The sequence below is a fragment of the Oryctolagus cuniculus genome, chromosome X (genome assembly GCF_964237555.1).
Source record: "Oryctolagus cuniculus chromosome X, mOryCun1.1, whole genome shotgun sequence".
NCBI lineage: Eukaryota > Metazoa > Chordata > Mammalia > Lagomorpha > Leporidae > Oryctolagus > Oryctolagus cuniculus.
Window position 1 is genome coordinate 38,198,174 of NC_091453.1, and position 23,656 is coordinate 38,221,829.

General features: G+C 43.0%; 1 protein-coding gene across 3 annotated transcripts in view; it reads right to left on the reverse strand.

The window, feature by feature from the left end:
* Positions 1 to 23,656, reverse strand: part of FAM120C (family with sequence similarity 120 member C) — a 110,970-nt gene that overhangs the window by 84,041 nt on the left and 3,273 nt on the right. For 2 of the 3 annotated variants that reach the window (XM_002720026.5, XM_051827134.2), the window contains exon 2: positions 1,927 to 2,173. In XM_002720026.5, the coding sequence (XP_002720072.2) occupies positions 1,927 to 2,173 (247 nt within the window). Of the gene's footprint in view, positions 1 to 1,926; positions 2,174 to 15,639; positions 15,905 to 23,656 lie in introns of those variants that run through there. The other variant, XM_008272665.4, reaches the window with a different exon arrangement.

Here is a 23,656-nt window from a genome sequence, read left to right on the forward strand (position 1 = left end):
CCCCCCCACCTTTCAGATTAAATGAAAATTTAAAAAAATTAAAGATTTATTTATTTGAAAGGTAGAAGTACAGAGAGAGAAGGATATATATATATATATATATATATAGAGAGAGAGAGAGAGAGAGAGAGAGAGAGAGAGATAAACCTTGCATCTGCTGGTTCACTCCCTAAATGGCCACAATGGACAGGGATGTGCCAGGCTGAAGCCAGGAGCTTCATCTGGGTCTCCCACATGGGTACAGGGGCCCAGGGACTTGAGACATCATCTGCTGCTTTTTTCAGGTACATTAGCAGGGAGCTGGATTGGAAGCGGAGCAGCAGGGACTAGAACCAGCACCCATATGGGATGGACGCTCAACCCGCTGCCCCATAGCGCTAGCTCCAATAAAAAATTTTAAAAAGAAGGTAAGACTATCACACACTAAAGCTATTACTCATCACTTAGTCACGCTGCCTGCTCTAACAGCAGGCACAATTACTGACTTTCTAATAAGTGCTGGGCATTGTATATACAAAGGAACTTCAAAACATTTGTGGAGACTGGAATTAAAAGATAAGTTTTGTGGTGCAAAAAAATTTGAAATCCATACATAGAGAGGTCTTCAAAAGGTTTGTGGAAACTGTATATTATGGACAAACTACTTGTGGATTTCAGAAATGTTTTATACCAAAATAAACTTGTCTTTTAATTCTATTTTTGCATAAACTTTTAAGTATTCTTGTATTTCATTTCATTTAACCCCTCTGACACCATCATGAAATATTCTTGTTATTATTTTTATTTCACAGAGGAAGAAACAAACCAGGGAGATGTGACTTCAGTGATTCTCACAAGGCTAAATTTCAAAACTTATGGTGAATCCATTAGACTTTCCAAACTCATGTTCTTTGGGATTACAGAGGAGAGGACAGACCTAAGACAAGATACTAATCTTCATGTTGCCAGTACTTAGCAAACCAACTCAAAACATAATCACCTCTCTGCAATGCACTGTACTTTGGAATATATCTTTAAAATGACAGATTGCGGGGCTGGCACTGTGGTGCAGTAGGTTAATCCTCTGCCTATGGCGCCAGCATCCCATGTGGGCTCGGTTCTAGTCCCGGCTGCTCCCCTTCTGATCCAGTTCTCTGCTATGGCCTGGGAAAGCAGCAGAAGATGGCCCAAGTCCTTGGGCCCCTGCACCCACGTGGGAGACCCAGAAGAAGCTCCTGGCTCCTGGCTTGGGATCGGCTCAGCTCTGGCCATTGCAGCCATTTGGGGAGTGAACCAGCAGATGGAAGACCTTTCTCTGTCTTTCCTTCTCTTTGTCTGTAACTTTACCTCTCAAATAAATAAATAAAATTTTTTTAAAAAGACAGATTGCTGGACAGATAAACACGTATCCAAGTATAATAAAATGCTAATGGTGGGATACAAGTGGTGAATATAGGGTTTTCACTTCAAACTTTTTAAAATCTTATTGTATTTTTGGAAATTTTCAAAATAAAACATTAGTACAAAAGAAACGAAGAGGAAAACATAAGCAACCATTTTTGTTCCTGATCTAAATTCAGTACTTTTTTATAAATGCCAATGTCGTGAGTAGGGAACCAAAGTTGTATAGGACTAACAAAGCTTTTGGTCTGAAACAGTAAATAAATAAAACAGCTATGCAATGTTAACACAAGAGAAAAGCTTGACAAGAATCAGAATAAAGGTCTAGAATATTCTGTAGCAATCCATCACGCAAACATTCTGAGCTTTAGTATGGTCTCCTAAGAAGCATAATAATCCCCTGGGTTCTCCCAAACACAGTGTTTACCCTGTGGACTTTGAAAAGCAAACCCAATCATGACAGTCTAATTCAGTTTAGTCTCCATCATGTAACACTGGAAAAGGAGACCTTATGGCTCACTGGAGCCTACTGTTTGGGCTACCTACCTAGCAGTGCAGCAAATATAGGAAAATTCATCCGCTTCAGGCCCAGCTGTTTGGCCACCTCCTGCATCAGGAACTGGTTCGTAGTGAGGTTCTTCCCATTCCAGCTCAGCTTCAGAGCATGGGAACTGTAGTAAGAGGGGATATTGTAGAGTGCGTACTCGGAGTCATGGGCAAGAAGGCCGTGGAAGCCATTTTCCCGGAAAAAAGCTACCACTTCCAGATGGTGATCTTCAAGGCTCTGAAAGACCTGGCAGGGAGCAGAGGAGAACCGCATCATGCCACAGAAACTCATCTGTATTTTCTTTCAAGTCAGGAATCTTAGTAACAATGTTACAGCTTGGTGATATTTAAGGTTCTATCTGTTTGAACAGAACACTTTAAGAAACACATAATCAACGCAAATGGTATTTGGCAGGGCAGTTAAAATGCTGCTCAAGAAGCCTAAATCAGGGGCCAGCACTGTGGTGCAGCAGGTTAAAGCCCTGGCCTGAAGCACCAGTATCCATATGGGCGCCGGTTCTAGTCGCAGCTGCTCCACTTCTGATCTAGCTCCCTGCTATGTCCTGGGATAGCAGCAGAGGATGGCCCAAGTCCTTGGGCCCCTGCACCCACTTGGGAGACCCGGAAGAAATTCCTGGCTTCGGATCGGCATAGCACTGGCTGTTGTGGCCATCTGGGGAGTGAACCAGCGGACAGAAGACCTTTCTCTCAGTCTCTACCTCTCTCTGTAACTCTTTCAAATAAACTAAATAAATCTTAAAAAAAAAAAAAAAGATGCCCAAATCAGGGGCCAGTGTTACGTCATAGCAGGTAAAGCTGCTGCCTACAGTGCCGGCATCCCATATGGGTGCCGTTCAAGTCCTGGCTGCTCCTCTTCCGATCCAGGTCTCTACTGTGACCTGGGAAAGCAGTAGAAGATGGCCCAAGTCCTTGGCCCCTGCACCCACGTGGGAGACCCAGAGGAGGCTCCTAGCTCCGGGCTTCGGATCAATGCAGCTCTGGCCATTGTGGCCAATTGGGCAGTGAACTAGCAGATGGAAGAGTACTCGTTTTCTCTCTCTCTCTCTCTCTCTCTCTCTCTGGGTGTGTAACTCTGACTTTCAAATAAATAAACCTTAAAAAAAAAAAGATGCCCAAATCCCACATTTGAGCTCCTGGATCTGAGTTCTGGTTCTGCTTCTGAGGTAATACACATCCTGCAGGGAGGGGGAGCATGAGGTGATGGCTCAAGTATTTGGGTCCCTGCTCAAGTACTAGTGTTTCTGGCTCCCTGCTTCAGCTTGGCCCAGCCCAGCTGTTAGAGGTATTTGGAGAGAGAACCAGCATATGGAAGATCTTTCTGTCTACATCTCTGTCTCTCTGCCTTTCAAATAAAAAAATGAAAATAAGATTCTATTTTTAAAAATAAGAAAAAAAATCTCTCCCAACCTAGAATTTTATTACTCCTGTAAACAAACAGTATTATACATGTGTTCATTCAAAGACCTAGTCTTTCCCAACTTCTTTAATGAAACTTGGCCTGAAGTGCTTCAGAATCAGAATACTGAAATACACAAGGTATGTATTATTTAAGTTTTCTAAATTATTTATTTAATTGAGACACATACAGACAAACACAGAGGGAGCTTTCATCCACTGGTTCATACTCCCCAAATGCCCATAATGGCCAAGGCCAATGATGGTGGCTGGGAACTCAATCTAGGTCTCCCAAGTGGGTGGCAGGAATCTAGTTACTTAGCATGCTGCATTAGCAGTAAGCTAGAATCAAGAGCTAGAGCCAAATGTTGAAGCTGGTACTCCAAGAAGGGACACAAGTATCATAATTGGTGTCTTAACCATGAGGCCAAATGCCTGCCCCCTATGTTTCTGAAGTTTTTACTTCAAAAAATAACAGAAGAGGCTTTTGCTAGAAAAATAACAAAGCTATTATTTCTCACTCAGCATCAACTATGCAATACACAAATGAGCATTTTATATATATTGTCTTATGATCAGAACAACTACGGCAAGATACAAATGGATGAAAAAACTTACAGGATACCTAAACAAGGCATTTCCAACAAAATGAGAAACTTCATTTTAGAAATGGGGAGACTGGCTGTCCCCAAAGTTGCAAGAGTCAGTGGTAGACAGGGATCAAACTCAGACTCACCTGAATGAATGGATACCTGCCATTGTACCAGGCATCTTCCAGCAGAGTGCTTTTATGTAATAGAGGCAGATTGGTTTTTTTTTAAAAGATTTATTTTATTTATTTGAAGGGAAGAGTTACGCAAATAAAGAGAGACACAGAGACAGAAAGAGATCTTCCCTCTGCTGGTTCACTCCCTAAATGGCTGCAATGGCAGGAATTGGGCCAGGCTGAAGCCAGGCGCCTGGAACTCCATACAGGTCTCCTATGGAGCAGCCAGGACTCCATCTGGCTCTCACAGAGGAGCCAGCATTGCAGGCAGTGGCTTAACCTGCTGTGGTACAGCGGCAGCCCCAGCAGACTGTTAAGTACCCTTCTTGTCCATGACTCTCCAGCTGCACCGGAAGTTTACTAAAATTATCTGCATATTGGCTCACTGCACTAAGTTTCTTGACTACAGAGACTTTCTGTATTCCAAGCTCCCTCGTAAGACCTGATGCATAGTAATATTAACAGTAATGACTAAGAGACACTGAATATCTACTATATGCAAAGCCATGCTCCAAGTACTTTATATGCATTAACTAGCTTGATACTATAACCTTCTGAGGACACAGTCATATGGTTAGAAGGAGCAAAGCCCAGATTTGGGCTCTAAAGTCCATAGACCTAGATAATTTTGTTGAATTCAACTGACCTACTTTTCATAGTTTTCTGGAGTCTAACAGGAATCCCAGTGCATTAAACTTTTGCTGGGTTATGAAAAGAGTCTAGTCACAGTTGATAGTCATGTCACACATCAGGTCACACAGAAGGAAGGATGCCGGTTTGCAGAGAATGAAGAAAGTTCTGTATTTGATATCCAGGGAGAAGGACCAGAAAGCATTGCAACATATTTGTATCTAGAGTTACAGCTAACTGCAGATGCAATAGTAGTTCTAGGCGGGCCTTGGTTGAGCATGCCTTGTACCAGGCACAGACTACATGTGTTACATTCTCTCTCGTCACCACAACCTGACCATGTGGGCCTATTTAACAGATGAGGAAAATGAGGCTCAGAAAAGTGAGGTGCCCTGCTCAGAGTCAGAGATCTTGGGAACAGCCACCTGGATCAAATGGACCACAATCCATGCTTGTCCACAGTCAACCTGCAGCTGGTTTGAAGCAGTTTATGCTACCACCCAAGCGATCTGAGCTCCAGAAAGTGGGACTAGTGATTTTTATCTAATCAGATGGCTCTTAAAATACTGCGAATGAACATCACAATTACCTCCAGGGATTTTTCAAAATACAGAGAGAGGGAAGTATCATTATATTCTCAGAACTGTATCTAGGAACTACAGGAAATCTATTGTCTTTACGTTAATAAAAAATTTTTAAAAAACACAAACGAAATATAGAAATGTGGACTTCACCTCAGACCTACTGAAACAATGCTCTCAGTGTGATCCAAACACCTATATTTAAAAACAGCTTAGTACATTCTAATACACATCCCCAGTTGAGAACCACTGAAGTCATCTGATTACTCATTTTATTGCTTAGGCAACTGAGGCCTTGAGAGGACCAATGACTTGACATTTTTACCTGATTTGCAGGAGAACCAAGAATAGAAAAAAGAAAACCTCATGTTTCCAGCTGCAGGAATAGTAGGTAATGGAAAACAACAGAATAAGAATCTCATAGTTCCCCAACACCCCATTCCTACCAGGCTAGTTTGCTAAATACCCATTTCTGAGATTGCTCCTGCTGCCCCGTCTTTTGGTTTCTCTACCCAGAATGTCTTACTATGTCTTAGGCCTTTCTTTCCCAATGTTCCAAATATTCCCATAAGTCTATCCCCTCTTAGATAAATTGTTTGACAATTACTCTCCTCTTCACTCTTATAGGACTTGAGACACATGACACAGTCACAGAACTAAAGGGACACTGCCATTAATGTCCAAGACCACAGGTTCCAACTTACTCCTATGTGCACCTCCTGCGATCCTAACAATGTCCTTCCAACTAGCAAGGACACGTCTGTTGATGTTGTGAAAAAGAAAAGCAGCCCTGGCAAATGAGAGGGGAGCATCCTGCCTGCATATGACTTCTGTAGCACACAGATTGAAAATTACTAGAAACATCTACCCAGATTACAGCCTGCCTACAGCTCAAGAAGCAAAGCAGTATTAGGTATCAGTCGAGCACCTATGTACCAGGAACTGTTTTAAACCCATCTAATGTCCACCAACCTTGCAGCAACATCATGAGACATTAGTGCAGTAGCCACCCTGGCCTTATCTGCAGGGGATACATTCCAAGAACCCTTGTGGATGCCTGAAACTGTGGATAGTACCAAATACTATATAAACTGCTTTTTCTATACATACATAAATTCAATACCTGTTCTATGCTAACTAAGCATCTATCACACACCATAGTTGTAACTTTTGAAGTTTGAGGTGCAACAGCAAAACTAAGTGAAATTTATTTTTCCTTCCTCAATTTCAAGGACAGACTTCTTCTCACAGTAGGTCTTGGCAACCTCAGAATATGATCTTTTTTATTTTTATTATATAGAGAATTTTTAGCTCTTCACTTAAAAGGAACACTTTCCAGCTTCTCTTTGGTATATTCAAATTACCAGCCAGCATCACTGCTCTTGTACTTTGGGGCTATTACTAAATAAAATCAGGGTTACTGAAACACAAGCACTGAAATGCCATGACAGTAGATGTGATAACCATGACAATTACTACGTGGCTAACATGATGAGTGCTGTGTACAACATGGATGTGCTGGACACACCACACAGAAGAACGTGCAATTTAATACATTAATTTGGGGGCCAGCATCGTTGGGTTAAACTGCAGCTTGCAATGTCAGCATCCCATATGGATGCCAGTTTCCAGACCCGGCTGCTCTACTTCTGATCCAGCTCCCTGTTAATGGCATGGGAAAAGCAAATGGTCCAGGTGTTTGGATTCCTGTCACGCATGTGGGAGAACCAGAGGAAGCTCCTGGCTCCTGCCTTTGGCCTGGCCCAGCCCTGGCCATTGTGGCCATTTGGGGAGTGGACCAGTGGATGGAAGCGCACACACATGCACTTGCTGACACTCTAACTCCTTCAGAATAAATACATAAATCTTTTTTAAAAATAAAAATGTATTTGAAAGACCAGAGAAAGAGCCAGAGAGAGAGATATCCTCCATTTGCTGGCTACTCTCCAAATGCCCACAACAGCCAGGGCTCTGTTGGGCTGAAGCCAGGGGCCTGAGACTCAATCTAAGTTTCTCACGAGTGGTAGAAACCAAAGTACTTAAGCCATCACCACTACCTCCCAGGCTACACATTAACAGAAGCTAGAATCAGAAGCAGAGTTAGGACTTGAACCCAGGCACTCCAATGTGGAATGCCGGTTTCCTAAGCACTCTTTAAAAAAAAAAAAGATTTATTTTATTTATTTGAAAGACAGAGACAGAGGTTTTCCATCCAATGGTTCACTCCCCAATTGGCCACAATGAGTGGAGCTGTACCTATCCGAAGCCAGGAGCCAGGAGACTCTTCCAGGTCCCTCTTGTGGGTGCAGGGCCCCAAGGACTTAGGCCATCTTCTACTGCTTTTCCTGAGCACAGCAGAGAGCTGGATCGGAAGAGGAGCAGCTGGGACTAGAACCAGCACCCATATGGGATGCCTGTGCTTCAGGCCAGGGTGTTAACCCGCTGCACCACAGCATCGGCCCCTCACAAGCACTCTTTTATTTAAATTTTATTTAAAGATTTATTTTATTTATTTGAAAGGTAGAATTACAGAGAGAGGTAGAGACAAACAGAGTGAGGTCTTCCATCTGCTGTTTCACTCCCCAGATGGCCTCAACAGCCAGGAGCCAGGAGCCAGAAGCCTCTTCTGGGTCCCCCATATGGGTGCTGGGGCCCAACTACTTTGGCCATCCTCCACTACTTTTCCAAGTGCATTAGCAGGGAGCTGGATTGGAAGTGTAGCAGCTGGGACTCAAACCGGTGCCCATATGGGATGCTGGCACTGCAGGCCAGGGCTTTAAGTTGTTATGCCACAGCATTGCTCTCCCAATCCAGCAGTCTTTTAACCATTGTGCCAAACACCTGTCCCAGCAAGATTTTTAAATTATTTTAGAGGCAGAACCAGAGTACACTCCCATGTGCTGGTTCACTACCCAAATGCTTTCAAGAGGTGGGCAGTGGGGAAGTAGGTACACCTGAGAGCTGGGAATTCAATCCAGGCCTCCCACATGAATGGCAGGAACCAAACTGCTTGAGCTGTGACTGTTCCCTTCCATGGTCCCTATTAATAAGAAGCTGGAATCAGCTGGAGCTAGAACTTGAAACCAGGTACTGGGGCCGGTGCTGTGGCATAGCAGGTAAAGCCGCCGCCTACAGTAACGGCAACCCATATCGGCACCGCTTCTAGTCCCAGCTGCTCCACTTCCGACCCAGCTCTCTGCTGTGGCCTGGGAAAGCAGAAGATGGCCCAAGTCCTTGGGCCCCTGCACCCGCGGGGAAGACCCGGAAGAAGCTCCTGGCTCTGGCACAGCTCCGGCCTTTGCGGCTAACCAGGGAGTGAACCAGCAAATGGAAGAGCTTGCTCTTGCTCTCGCTTGCGCTCTCTCTGCCTCTCCTTCTCTATGTAACTCTTTCAAATAAAATAACCCTTTAAAAACAAAAAAGAAGCCAGGTACTTCCATGTGGGATGCCTATATCCTAAGCAACATCTACTAGGCCAAATATCCAGCCTGTGAATAAGTTTTGTGTGAATATAGCTTTTCTTTTCAACTCTCTTGAGTATATACCTAGGAGTGGAATTGCTGGATCATATAACTCTGGGCTTAACCATCTGAAGACCTTCCAGATTGTTTTCCAAAGTGGCTATTTTTCATTTCCACCAGTAATATATGAAGATTCCAAATCCTTTACATCCTCTCCAAATTTTCCATTTAAAAATATAATCACCCTTGTGTTTTTTAAAACAATATTTATTTGAATGTCAGAGTTATAGATGGGAGGAGAGAGATCTTTATCTGTTGGTTCACTCCCCAGATGGCCACCAATGTCCAGTGCTGGGCCAGGCAGGAGCCAGGAGCTTCATCTGGGTCTCCCACGTGGGTGGCAGGGGCCCATGTACCTGGATCATCTTCTGCTGCTTTTCCTAGGCCATTAGCATACAGCTGGATCAGAAGTGGAGTAGCCAGCACTTGAAGTGGTGCCCATAAGGGATTGTTTTTAAAGCTTTTTAAAAGATTTGTTTATTTGAAAGTCAGAGTTACAGTGAGCAAAGGAGAGACAGAAAGGAGAGAGATGTTCCATCTACTGGATCACTTCCCAAATGGCCACCATGACCAGCGTGGGGCCAGGTTGAAGCCAGAATACTGGAGCTTCATCTGGGTCTCCCATATGGGTGCAGGGGCCCAATTACATGGGCCATCCTCCGCTGCTTTTCAGGCACATTAGCAGGGAGCTGTATTGGAAGTGGAGCAGCAATGGGGCCAGTGCTGTGGTGTAGTAGGTTGATCCTCCACCTGTGGTGCTGGCATCCCATATGGGTGCCAGTTCTAGTCCTGGTTGCTCTTCTTCCAATCCAGCTCTCTGCTATGGCCTGGGAAAACAGTAGACGATGGCTTAAGTCCTTGGGCCCCTGCACCCACGTGGGAGACTCAGAAGAAGCTCCTGGCTCCTGGCTTCGGATTGGCCCAGCTCTGGCCATTACCAGTGGATGGAAGACCCCCCCCCCCCGCCTCTGCCCCTCTGTAACTCTGCATTTCAAATAAATAAATAAATCTTTAAAAAAGTTAATTAAAATAAAGTACATGTGTACTTCATATATATAATTTGTTCTTCTAGACCTGTGAAATGGGTATCACATCATTAATTGCCCTCTCCCTACCTTTTTAAAGAGAAAACTGAAACCTGGAAATTTTAAATAACTTGCCCCACAACATACTAACACTATGGCAGAACTTGGATATGAATCCAGTTGGGCCAGATTTCAAAATAATGTTCTTGCTATCAATAATACTGTATCTCAAAGAAAACTACCTGGAAAAGTGAGCATATACTAATCTCAGATCAATTCACAATACAATAAACACAGGAGCATAGGCAGTTAACTAGATGGTAAACCCATTTGTGGCAGAATTATGTTGCAGCCTTCTGTCTCTAATACCCTGCCCGGACCATAAAGAGAGTTTAATTAATGCTTGCTATTTAAATTAACTTTAGGGGTTGGCATTGTGGTGTGGCAAGTAAAACCACCACCTGCAGCGCAGGCATCCCATATGGGTGTTGGTTTGAGTGTCAGCTGCTCCACTTCCAATCCTGCTCCCTGGTGTTGCAACTGGGAAAGCAGCGGATGATGGCCTGTGTGCTTGGGGCCCTGCACCCACATGGGAGACCCAGAAGAAGCTCCTGGCTCCTGGCCTAGCCCCAGTCATTGACCATTTGGGCAGTGAAGCCCTCTCTGTGTGTAATTCTGCCTTTCAAATAAATCTTTTAAAAAAATAGTTAACTTTAAACCAAAGGCAAAATTGCCTTCTGAGCTCTGTAACACAACTTCCTTCAGTTTGTTCCATATTCTATTGGGATATTAGACTCACTCCCGTCCATCATGTTAAACAGACCAAATTGATATCCCACTCAAGTGGGCTACCATCCTTATCTGGTCTCAATTAAAGACAAAAAGAACAGAGGTGACCAAGAAATATCATCTTAAAAAAAGATTTGGTGGGGGGGAAAGCCATTGTAATCCATAAACTGTACTTTGGAAATTTATATTTACTAAATAAAAAAAGAAAAAAAAAGATTTGGGATGGGAGCTGTCTATATATATATATATATAGTCTGCTTAGCAATGGAAATAGGATTGACTGATATCTCAACTGAAAGCCTCTATGCCTTGAAATCTACCAAATTAGACTGAAACTACTGTTGAAGAAAATAATGCATTATCACACACAATGGAGTTCAGCAATCATTAAGAAAACTAAATTGATAATCAGCTAGAAAAGAATGTAGAATAGAAGCAATGAAAACATAGCCAATTCAATGCAACATTGATAAACTGTCATTCCCTTCCAACTGTAGGCATTTTAATTATCTATATGCATACACATACAGGATAGAGTCTTTGCCATGAGATACGGCAGTAAAGCAGAGGTTTTAGAATATGGACCCAAAGTTCAGCACATACTATTAAGATGCTTATTTTCATCCGTGAGTATCCAACTTTAGTACCTTTATTTACTCTTAGGCTGCCAGGAGCTGGCCCATTTCCAAAGGTGCAACATTTTGTCATGTATCAGAATCAAATAAACAGATTTTTTTTTCTAATCTGTTGTGGTTCATTTGTGAGCTGGAGACTGTACTTTAAGACTAACTTATGAGCCGGTGCCATGGCTCACTAGGCTAATCCTCCGCCTTGCGGCGCCGGCACACCGGGTTCTAGTCCCGGTTGCCCCTCTTCCAGGCCAGCTCTCTGCTGCGGCCAGGGAGTGCAGTGGAGGATGGCCCAAGTGCTTGGGCCCTGCACCCCATGGGAGACCAGGATAAGCACCTGGCTCCTGGCTTCAGATCAGCGCGGTGTGCCAGCCGCAACGGCCATTGGAGGGTGAACCAACGGCAAAAGGGAAGACCTTTCTCTCTGTCTCTCTCATTGTCCACTCTGCCTGTCAAAAAAAAAAAAAAAAAAAAAAAGACTAACTTATGGCCAGCGCCGCGGCTCAATAGGCTAATCCTCCGCCTTGCGGCGCCGGCACACCAGGTTCTAGTCTTGGTCGGGGCGCCGGATTCTGTCCCGGTTGCTCCTCTTCCAGGCCAGCTCTCTGCTGTGGCCCGGGAGTGCAGTGGAGGATGGCCCAAGTGCTTGGGCCCTGCACCCCATGGGAGACCAGGAGAAGTACCTGGCTCCTGATCAGCGCGGTGCGCCGGCCGCAGCACGCTGGCCGCGGCGGCCATTGGAGGGTGAACCAACGGCAAAAGGAAGACCTTTCTCTCTGTCTCTCTCTCTCTGTCCACTCTGCCTGTCAAAAAAAAAACAAAAACAAAAACAAAAAACGACTAACTTATAATCAGTAAGTACAGCAGAAACTTGAGTCATCTGGTAGACTTATGGCTCAAATTGAAGTTGTGGGGGTAAGTTACTTAGTTTCATCTGTAAAATGTAGATGTAGCTAATTCCTGATTTTAAGACGTGTATGTAACACCTGGCACACAAGCTCTGAGAAAGGTAGTTACAAAGTAAATCTATCTGCTCAGAAGAGATAAAATCTATGGACTGTGCTACTGTGTGGAGGTTCTCAGAAATCATTTGAGAACAGCACATAGCAGAATAGGCGCTATTTTCTGCCCAAAGCAAATCTTCAGGATTGAAAAGTCAGATGGCCTGATGAAAGCCATCCTTAGCAAAAAGATGAGAACAAAATTCCAAGGGAGCTTCTGAGTTACCTCCCCAAGACAGACAGAAACTGCAGAAAAGACAACATGGCAAGAAATTTCTAACAGTCCTTGAACCACAGGCTGCAAATACTTACGGGGCTGGCAGCTAACATGAGTGAATGAAGGGAGCTGAGTTAAGAAAGATCAACTTCCAGAAATGCAATTTTATTTTTGGTAAACTATGATATGGTGTTAACAATATACGCATGCAGGATACTGGTGTTTACATTTTAAACTAAAAACAAGTTAAAAAACACAAAAGTTTTATTACATTTTTTTTTCATAGTTTGGTATCCTTTGACTTAGAACCAAAAGCCTAATGACTTTATGTGTCAAGAGGTTGGTCAATGTTGGTCTTATATTTTTGTCACAATATGCAGTACAGAACTTAGTCTTGGATCCTTTCACCCTTAGTGATTATATTTCATCCTGTTTCCTAACAGGACACAGTTGGTTAGAAATATAGCCATTTGCAGGCCAGTATTGTGGTGTAGCGGGTAAAGCTTCCACCTGTGACACCAACAGCTTATATAGGTGCCAGTTTGACACTATGTTGCTCCACTTCTAATTTAGCTCCCTGCTAATGTGCCTGGGAAAGCAGGAGATGGCCCAAGTAGTTGGGCCCCTGCCACTGACATGGTTGAGACCCAGATGAAGCTCTATGCTCCTGGCTTTGGCCTGGCACAGCCCCAGTCGTTGCAGCCATGTGAGGAGTGAACCAGTGGATGGAAGCTCTGTAGCTCTTCCTTTCTGATAAAATAAGTAAAAAAAATTTTTTTGACAGGCAGAGTGGACAGTGAGAGAGAGAGAGAGACAGAGAGAAAGGTCCTCCTTTTGCCGTTGGTTCACCCTCCAATGGCCGCCGCAGGTGGAGCGCTGCAACCGGTGCATCACGCTGATCCAAAGCCAGGAGCCAGGTGCTTCTCATGGTCTCCCATGGGGTGCAGGGCCCAAGCACTTGGGCCATCCTCCACTGCACTCCCTGGCCACAGCAGAGAGCTGGACTGGAAGAGGGGCAACCGGGACAGAATCCGGCGCCCCGATCGGGACTAGAACCCGGTGTGCCAGTGCCACAAGGCTGAGGATTAACCTAGTGAGCCACTGCGCCGGCCGTAAAATTTTTTTTTAAAAAAGAAAATATAAGCATTTCCAAACATTTCTAAAAAGACTTGCTTTGAAAGAATTTTACATACATACACACACACAACCATTCACTGGTTCACTCCCCAGATAGCTGCAATGGCCTGCACTGGGCCAGGCCAAAGCTAGCATCATCTGGGGCTCCCACATGGGTGAAGGGGCCCAAACACTTGAGCCATCTTCTGCTGCTTTCCCAGGCACATTAGCAGCAAGCTGGATCAGAACCATAGTAGTCAGGACTCAAAGTGCTGCCCATATAGGATGCCAGCATCGCAGGCAGCAGCTTTAAGCAGTACTCCACAATGCCAGCCCCAAACACTTTGCACAGTGTATTTTATATTTAGGGTAACCAGCCGCAAGACAGCTGCAGAATTCTGATCAATAACATCATGCTTCATTTTCAGTACTACAGCGTGGTAATTCCATATCTCCATTGTAACTCTTCTTTCACATGATGAATATTAATTTAGAAAGGCCAACTGAACAACACTCATTCATTTTCATAAAACGTCAGAGAAGGTTTTCTGGAACTCAGTAGACAACTCCACAATTGTGGGAATGTAATTCAGGCCATCACTTTCATTTCTCGGAAACCAATTTCGGCAAAGGAAAGTCAGCCAGTTTCTCTTTTGCCAAATGAGTTTCCCAAAGGCATAATTTTGCTAGGAATGAGCAAATACAACTGTACATGTATGGAGGTATTTGTGAATAACCTTGCTTGTACTCAAAGTGTCTAGACAGTTGTTAAAGTCAACCAAATAAGTAAAATATTTTAATCTTTGCAGGTGTGCTGCCCAACAAGTCATATTTTTCAGTGTCTTCAGTACAGTGCCTCAACTAAGCCAACCACCCACCATGTTATGTAACAGGGCAATTTCCCTAAGTGCACCTAGTCATTCACTAATCAAAGTATTGAACAGTGTCCGATGCAAATCACAATGTTAGTTACTAGTTCCTGCCCTGATTAACTCTGAACTGTTTAGCACAAAATGAATCCTGAGTAAGTGATACAGCTTTAACTTTAGGTTCCTGCAAACGGTTTCTGCTTCAAATCGAGATTTCCAGAGTCCAACAGTAACACTATTGCACAAGTACACTGACCAATTAGTATGAAACTTTTAAAGATTTTTCAAAACACGCAAAAACTAGATTATTTCCAGATGTATCAGTGACAGGCTACTAGTCCAAAAGATTTGGATTACATCAAAATTCTTAACATGTTATTATATTTGTGTGCAGTTTTTAAACTTTAGCATGAATCAGAATCTGCTGGAAGGCTTGTTAAAACAGATGGATGAGCTTCTGATTCAGGTAGTCTGGGATAGGTCGTGAGAATTTGTGTTTCTAACGAGTTGGTCAGAGAGCATACTTTGAGAAGCATTAAGCTAAATGGATGGTGTTTATATTTGTTGTATCCAGGTGTAAAACATTCACAGATAATTTAATTTCTTGAGTTAGTTTGTCCTAAAAGTATCTAGTTGCCGAATTTTAACATCCTCAGTAAGAGTAAACCCAACCTTTGAAAACACATCTCTATGAGGTAATTTCTGATACCTACAAAAAGCCTTTCAAGTCTGGGCAATTTTTTCATTTAGTACACACTTGTATTTCATGGCAGCATTGCTACTGTATTCAAACACACAGCCTGTTGAAATTCCAAATCTTTTTTAAAGTTATTCTCATTTCAGCACTCATTTTTGGATACTGGTCATACTTCTTACCAAGATTTATTTTTAAATGGTATCTTAAATTGAATGTCTTTCAACAGACACACTTTATGTAGATATACAGGAAAATGCGTCAGTTCCACAAGGAAATAGGTTCCCTACTGTTTTCATTTAAATGTGTGACTTTCGTACACAATCTTTTTTTTTGGTATGGATGTGGGTACAAGAAATAATTCATGTTCATCAAAGCTACTAGACAAAAGTATAAGCACAATAACTGATTGCATTCACGTTATCTAATTCTGTGTGACAAATTAACCCACAAATTCCGTGGCTTAAAACAACATTTATTATCTCATAGTATCTGAGGGCACAGCATTGTGGGCCCTCGGGCTCAGGGTTCTCTCACAGGCTGCAATCAAGGTGTCAGCTGGGGTGCAGTCCTCTCAGGGCTTGACTGGGGAAGGATCCACTTCCAAGCTCACTCACGTGGCTGTTGGCAGGATTCAATTCCTTGCGAGTTGCTGGCTGGAGGCTGCCCTCAGTTTCTTGCCATGTGGACCTTTCCATAGGGCAGCTCACAACATGGCAGCTTGCTTCATCAAAGAGATCAAGCAAGAAGAGCCAGAGAGAAAGAGAAAGAGAGTGCAAACAAGATGGAAGTTGCAAGGTTTTTTTTTTTTTTTTTTAAATAATCTTGAACGTGACATCCCATTGCTTTTGCTTTTGTTGTAGTCTGCTCATTAGAAGTCAGTCACTACGTCCAGCACACACGGCAGTCAGGAGATTGCACAAGAGTGGGAATAATCTGGAGACATCGTAGAACATGTCTCTCATGAATGACAAGTTGCACTTGGTCACTGTGACAGGGAGATACCATGAAGTGGAGACATTAAGAAATGAAGATGAGGTGGTTTGCCAAAAACAAGCAACCAGTATATCAGGACCTAATATTTTAAGAGTAGTTGAAAAGTCAGACTTTTTGCAACATTTCACTATTTTTAAAAAGGATTTATTCATTCATTTGAAAGGCAGAGTCACACACACACACACACACACACACCCCAGAGAGAGAGACGGACAGATAGACAGAAAGAAGAGAGAGAGAGAATGAGAATGAATCTTCCCTCTACTGGTTCACTCTCCAAATAGCTGCAATGACTGGGGCTGGGCCAGGCCAAAGCCAGGAGCCAGGAGCTTCCTCCGGGTCTCCCATGTGAGTACAGGGGCCCCAGCACTTGAGCCATCTCCTGCTGCTTTCCCATAAGCAGGGAGCTGGATCGGAAGTGGAGCAGCTGGGTCTAGAACAGGCACGCATATGGGATGCTGGTGTTGCAGGCCATGGCTTAACCTACTGCATGACAGCACCAGCCCCACATTTCACAATTTTTAAAAGTTGGCCAAAAATTCCAATTTGTTAAAAATTTGTTCATTTAATGCAAGAGAAATGACAGCAGGAGATGAAAATTATTCAACTAACTAGACAACTTAGTAATCAATCCAAAGGTATTATTTCATTACAGATTCTGGTAAATAAACATTCATGACAATAAAAATATACAAAAATATACAAATAAACAAAGGCTTTTCAGAAAAAAGTTTCGTGTGGACTAATGCAAAAATATGGGCATGGGTTACATGCAGCCATGAGTTGCTGGTTTGCCATCTTTGCCACCTTTATAATTTCCTGCATAGTATAGACAAGGGCAAGGTTTTGGCATCTGGTATGCAATTTTTGGTTCTGCTACTTCTGCTGGTTATGACCCAGGCCTATGACAAGAGCCAGAGAAATAATCCTCAAAGTTCATACTATATTTTCTTGATTGTTTCCCCTATTAGACTACAAGCTCCTGGAGGGGTACCCCTGACCTCAACACCCTTATCTCACTCTCCTGCATTTTTAGCTATAGCAGTTATCTAAAACACTGCATATTCTCTTTTATCTTTATTGCCTGTTCTTCTCAACAGACAATATGCTTCATGAGGTCAGAAGTCTGTTTTATTCACTGCTGTTATCTTCACATTCTTGAGCTCTGCATGGTACAAAGTCAAATAAACACTGATTGAATGGACAAGTCGCATTGTTCAGTGTAACTGGCCTGGGAATTAGGATGTCTGTGTCCCACATCAGTGTACCTGGGTTTGACCCCCAGCTCCAGCTCAATGACTTCAGCTTCCTGCTAATGCAGACCCTGAGAGGCAATGACTACGACTGAAAACTGCATTCCTGCCACCCACATGGAACACCAATACTGAGTTCCCAGTCACTAGCTTCAGTTCCAGTCCAGCCCTCGCCATTGTGAGCATTTGGGGATTGAAACCAGCAGATGCAAACTCTCTATCAAATAAATCAATAGAGGGGAAATGAGTCTAGATAATGGTAGACGGATCGTGAAGGACCCTGTATATCATACCATGCTAAACTTAAAGCCCAAGAGTAAGATGATCAATTCTAATCTACTTGACATACAAGACATTTTGGTCTAAATAATCATAGCTGGCATTTGTGTCATTCACTATGTGCCGTAATGTCCTAGCACTTTACTTATGTTAAGTCACTTAATGTTCCCAATAGTCTCTAATGTAGGTATTGCTACCATCTTCATTTTCCAAATGAGGGAACCATGACTCAGAGAAGTTAACTTGCCTAGGGTTATAAAACTAGGAGGAGGAAGAACAGGGCTATAAAACCAGGCTACACAAACTAAATATAAGAAAAATACTCTGGAGGTTGGCATCATGGCATAGCAGGTTAAGCCACAGCTTGCAATTCCTGCATCCTGTATCGGAGTAACAGTTCCAAGTCCCAGTTGCTATGTTTCCAATCCAGCTACCTGCTAGTGGTCCTGGGAAAGCAGCAGAAGACAGTCCAAGTATTTGAGCTCCTGCCTCCCATGTGGGAGACCCGAATGGGATTCTGGGATCCTGTCTTGGCCTGGCACTGCCCTGGCTATTATGGCCATTTGGGGAGTTAACAAGTGGATGGATGATCACTCTGTCTCTCAAATAAATAAACCTGAAAAAAAAATGGTCTGGAAAAAGTAAAAGCAACCGTAGAAAATGCAACTGGGTAGGGCCAGCGCTGTGGTGCAGTGGGTTAAAGCCCTGGCCTGAAGCGCCGGCATCCTATATGGGCGCCAGTTCTAGTCCCAGCTGCTCCTCTTCCAATCCAGCTCTCTGCTACAGCCTGGGAAAGCAGAAGATGGCCCAAGCCCTTGGACCCCTGAACCCACGTGAGAGACCTGGAGGAAGCTCCTGGCTCCTGGCTTTGGATCAGCTCAGCTCAGGTCCATTGCAGTCACCTGGGGAGTGAACCAGTAGAGGAAGACCTCTCTCTCTGTTTCTACCTCTCTCTGTAACTCTGCCTTTCAAATAAATAAAAAATAAACCTTAAAAAAAAAAAGAAAATGCAACTGGGTTGGTGTTGTGGCATAGGAGGTAAAGCCACCAACTGCAATGTGGCATCCCACATGGGTGCCAGTTTGTGTCTTGGATGCTCCACTTCCAATCCAGCTCCCTACTAAGGCCTTGGAAAAGCAGCAGAACATGGCCCAAATGTTTGGGCCCCTGCCGTTGATGTGGGAGACTCAGAGGAAGCTCTAGGCTCCTGGTTGTGGCCTGGCCCAGCCTTGGCTATTGCAGTCATTAGGGGAGTGAACCAGTGGATTGAAGAGCTCTCTTCTGTCTCTCTGTAATTCTGACTCTCATATAAGTAGTTAAGTATTTGGGGAAAAATGCAACCATACTGTTTTGAAGTAAAGGATTTGGGTGTCAAATATATTTGAGGTTCGAATCTCAATCCAACCATGTTCTTGTATTGCAACCTTGGGTTGGTGACTAGACTGTTAATATTTTAACTATAGGAGTGGGCATTTAGCTTAGCAATTAAAGACAACTGCATTCCACATCAGAGTACCTGAGTTTCATTTCCAGCTCTGGCTCTAAACTTCAGCTTCTTGCTAATGCAGACCCTGGGAGGCAACAGTGATGGCTGATATAATTAGGTTCCTGTCACCTGCATGGGTGATCTGGATTGAGTTTCCAGCTCCCAGTTTGGACCACAGTTCAGCCACGACCATTCCAAGAATGTGGGGAACAAACCAGCAAGTGGCAGAACTAACAGATTTAAATTTTTTTTTCACTATAAAGAAATACCTATCCTGAGGGTGGTTATGAGGATTAAATGACTTAACAAATCTATGGAAGGTACCTAGCCCACAGGGTAACTATTTTTAAGTTTTATTTTTTTGGAAGGCAGTGTTAGAGAGAGATATCTTTCATCTGTTGGTCACTCCCCAAATAGGCACAACAGCCAGATTGGCCAGGCCAGAGCCAGATGCCTGGAACTCCATGTGGGTCTCCCACATGGGCGCAGAGGCCATTAGCAAGGAGCTGGAATGGAAGTGGAGCAGGTATTCAAACAGGCGCTCATACGGGATGCTGGGCATTGCAGGTGGTGGCTTAACCCGCTCTGCCACAAGCCTGCTCACAGGTTAGCAATTATTACCACCACCAAAGGGGTATACACTCTATAAAGTATTGCTAAGGAGCTCTAAAAACTTCCGCATAACAATTTGCAATCTGAGTTGATTTACGTGGAATTACCATATAAAATAATAGATTCAAGTTCTTCCCTACCTGACCTTTAAAACCCTCAACAATCAATCAATCTCTGTTTCAACAACCATTTTTGTATATGTCAAGTCCTACAGCAAATGCTTTGTCCTGTCCAAACTCATTTAAAACATTGTAACATGAGAGGAAAAAAAATGTAAGAGAGGTTAAGAACAGAGTACTTGGTAGCACAAGGGAAGGAAGCTGGCAGCGGCTGGCCGGGATGGATTTATAGTTGCTAACTTGTGAACAGGAGTGTGCAGCAATTTGCTATGCAAAGGCAAGTTTGCCGTAAGAAAAGCACTATATGAGAGGGCATGGTGCGTCTAAAAATATAGCGTTCCGAACAGTTGGGACAGGTGTGGGCAGAAATGGGCTGGAGAGTTTGGGATTGGACTATGAAAGGCACTGTTTGCCACGTTGAAAGTCTGGACTTGCTAAGGTAGGCAAAGTAAGCCAGTGGGTCTCTCTGGCCATACAACTGAGTCAGCTTTGTCTTTTAGGATTCTATGAGGGGACCTGGAAAAGTTAATGGAAAATGGAATTTAAAAATAAGTTCATTTAGGTGCAAAAAAGTTCAAACTCATGCACAGTTTCTTTCACAATATACATGGTTCCTGAACTTTGTGAAGGCCCCTCTGACAGTAATGTGGTGGATGGAGTCCAGAGAAAGTTACAGGAAAGGAATCAGTTGAACTGTTTTCATAGTTCAGACAGAAATTATGGTGGCCTGAACTATGGCAATGTAAATGTGAACAGATATAAGGGGCTGGATTGAGGAGATATTTTTGAGGTGGAATTGCAAAGGTATGATGATAAAATAAATGTAGGAACTAACGGGAGAGTGAAGAGGTGAGGACTTCTTGATTTCTGGATTGAAATGGATGAAAAATGCCATTCATAGATAAAGAGAATACTGGACGTGGAACAATTTTTGGAGCACGAATGAGTTCCACCTTGGATATCAGAGAACCAAAAATATGTGCCGGGTAGAGGTAGGGACAGAGCTATAGGAGTCATCAAACCTTGGTTAATTCTTAAAAGTCATAATAACGGATGTGACTGTTCATAAAACAAATGTAGAAAGGAGTATGACTAGGATAGAAGCCTTGAGGATGCCAACATTTAAGGCAGCAGGCAGAGGAGGAATAATACAGAAAGCAGAAAGCACTAGAGATTTACAAAGAGAATCAGAAGCAAATAGGACTGTAAGATCCAAGGACAGCAGTTCAAAGATAGGATGGCAAGAAAGCCATGGGAATGGATGTGGCAGTTTCGGAGTGTGACATCAGATATAAAGCAGCAATAGGCACTTCGTTCTTTTTCAAAAATGGTGAAAAGGGAAGAAAGGGGTAAGGCTAGGGGCTTAGGGGAATTACAAAGTAAAGTTTTTGCTTTTTAAAATATTATTTGTCATGCCTAAGTGAAAGAAATCAGAGAGGGGTGGAAGAGTGAAAATGCAGAAAAGAAAGGGACTGCTACTTTTGAATTCCTATAACAGCACTGTATGACTCACTCCCTTGGCAGCTAGCTTCCACAATTGCCTTGTATTGGCACCATTGTACATCTAGCAATGTTGGCACAAACTAAGTGTGCCATAAATCTACTTATTAGTGTTTTTGTTCATGTACCTACACATATTATCTAGCCAATAAAAATGTATAATATTACACAAGAATGTACCCAAAGAAGGAAACAGTGTGGAAAGAAATTCTGAGTAATACAAATCTAGAGCAAGGATTTTCATCTACTACTTCCTGGTGCCCAGACCAAAGGAAAATCATCTTATCTCTTTGCACCTCAGTTATTCAATTGTATATGGCAAGAATACCATGTAGCTTGCAAGCTTGTGAGGGTTAAATGAGCTACTTAGTATTTCATGGGGCCCGCGTTGTAGCATAGTGGGTAAAGCCACTACCTACGATGCCAGCATCCCATATGGGTTCCAGTTCATGTCTCAGCCACTCCACTTTCCATCCAGCTCCCCACCAATGGCCTGTGAAAAGCAGCCGAAGATGGCCCACGTGCTTGGGCCCCTACCACCCACATGGGAGACCTGGAAGAAGCTTCCAGCTCTGGCCTGGGCAGTTCTGGCCATTGTGGTCATCTGGGAAGTGAACCAGTGGATGGAAAAATCTCTCTCCCTCTCTCTGTGTAACTCTTTCAAATAAATAAATAAATCTTTTTTTTAAAAAAGCACTTTATATTCAACTGTTACTCAAGATATGATAATGGTTACCACTGTAATTATTTTCCCCACCATTGAAGCACCTAGAAGAGTCACAGATTTTTCTAGCACTGAAGATAGGTCAACAGTCAAGAAGCACAGCAGTCATCATTTTATTGTATTCTGGAGAACTGAAGCACAAAATGACATTGGCTCTTGGTCAGGCTTTTCAAAGTCTGGTTCTTCATGAACTAACATGATTTCCACAACATCCAAGTACTGCAACTTAATATTTTTCTTTAACTCAATTCGTTCTTTCTGTAATTAGCCCCATTCTAAAAAAGTTACAGCTATGAAATGGTGAGCCTGATGTGTTGATTATGTTGTTTTCTAATATATATGACCCTTAAAATAAAGTGTTCATTCCCGTAATCACCCTACGTCATCTCCTGAACTAGTCTCCTTCTGAGACGCTTAGGAAGAGATCAGGCAAGCCATCTGTAGATTCACTAAACTTTCCTGCCACTGACAATGACCATGTACACAGGTCTTCAGAGCATATAAATGAAACCAACCAAATGACTAAATCCATCCCAACAATATGCACTGAATCTTTCTGTCAGAAGCCCTAAACTGTCTAATGGCAAACAGACACCCAACCGATTTCTCTATTATTTAATCAAGCCACCTCTACTTTCTCTATCCCAAATGTAAAGGAGACTAGGAATAAAGGCCTATTGTGATATAGACTGAAGAACACAACCAAGGAGGGGAGTGATGCACTAGCAGGTTTTGTTCTGAAACACTAACATTCAGTCAAAAGAAATGGGAGGTACAGATCAGCCAGGCAAAATTACCAACTTCAATACAGTACGACACTCTTCTGAAAAGGCAAAATTCTACTATCAGTTATCCCAAGTCTTCATCACTCCAGAAGCAGAATGTCACTCACTGACAACACAGATACTTTACACATGCTATTTTGGAAACACATTCCACATGTCAAGGGTCCCTTCTACAATCTATTCTCTTACGATCTTTGTCCTACTCATTTAGGGAACAATCAGGTATCCTGCACCCAAAGTAGAGAAGATATGGAGAATGTGAAATCGTCAAAGAGTTGGTTTAGAACAGTCCCCCTATGGTGCTTCTGCCGACTTAGGAAGACTGCTGGAAATATTCTCCCCAATATTTGATTACGAAAAACTTCAAGCCACAGCTGAAATAATTCTACAGCAAACATCCAAATACCACTAAGATTCTACCATCAATTCTTGATTTATCACTTATCCATCTGATTTTTTATAAACTTCTGGAGTTTTTTTAAAATGAGCTATTATGGTAAGTATGACAAAATACACTTAGGGTTGGTTGCTTCTCAAAAATTTTGACTGATGCGATATGTTTATAAACAAAAAAGCTTGGAAGCCACGAACCCATAGTCAACCTTCACCTCTCCTGCCAACCTGCGATAAAAACCTATTGAGAGCTCACAATTGGCCATCTGAGGTCTCCATACCTTGCCCACTATCTGGACTATCCTTAGCCCTCTTCTCGGCTCCACGCA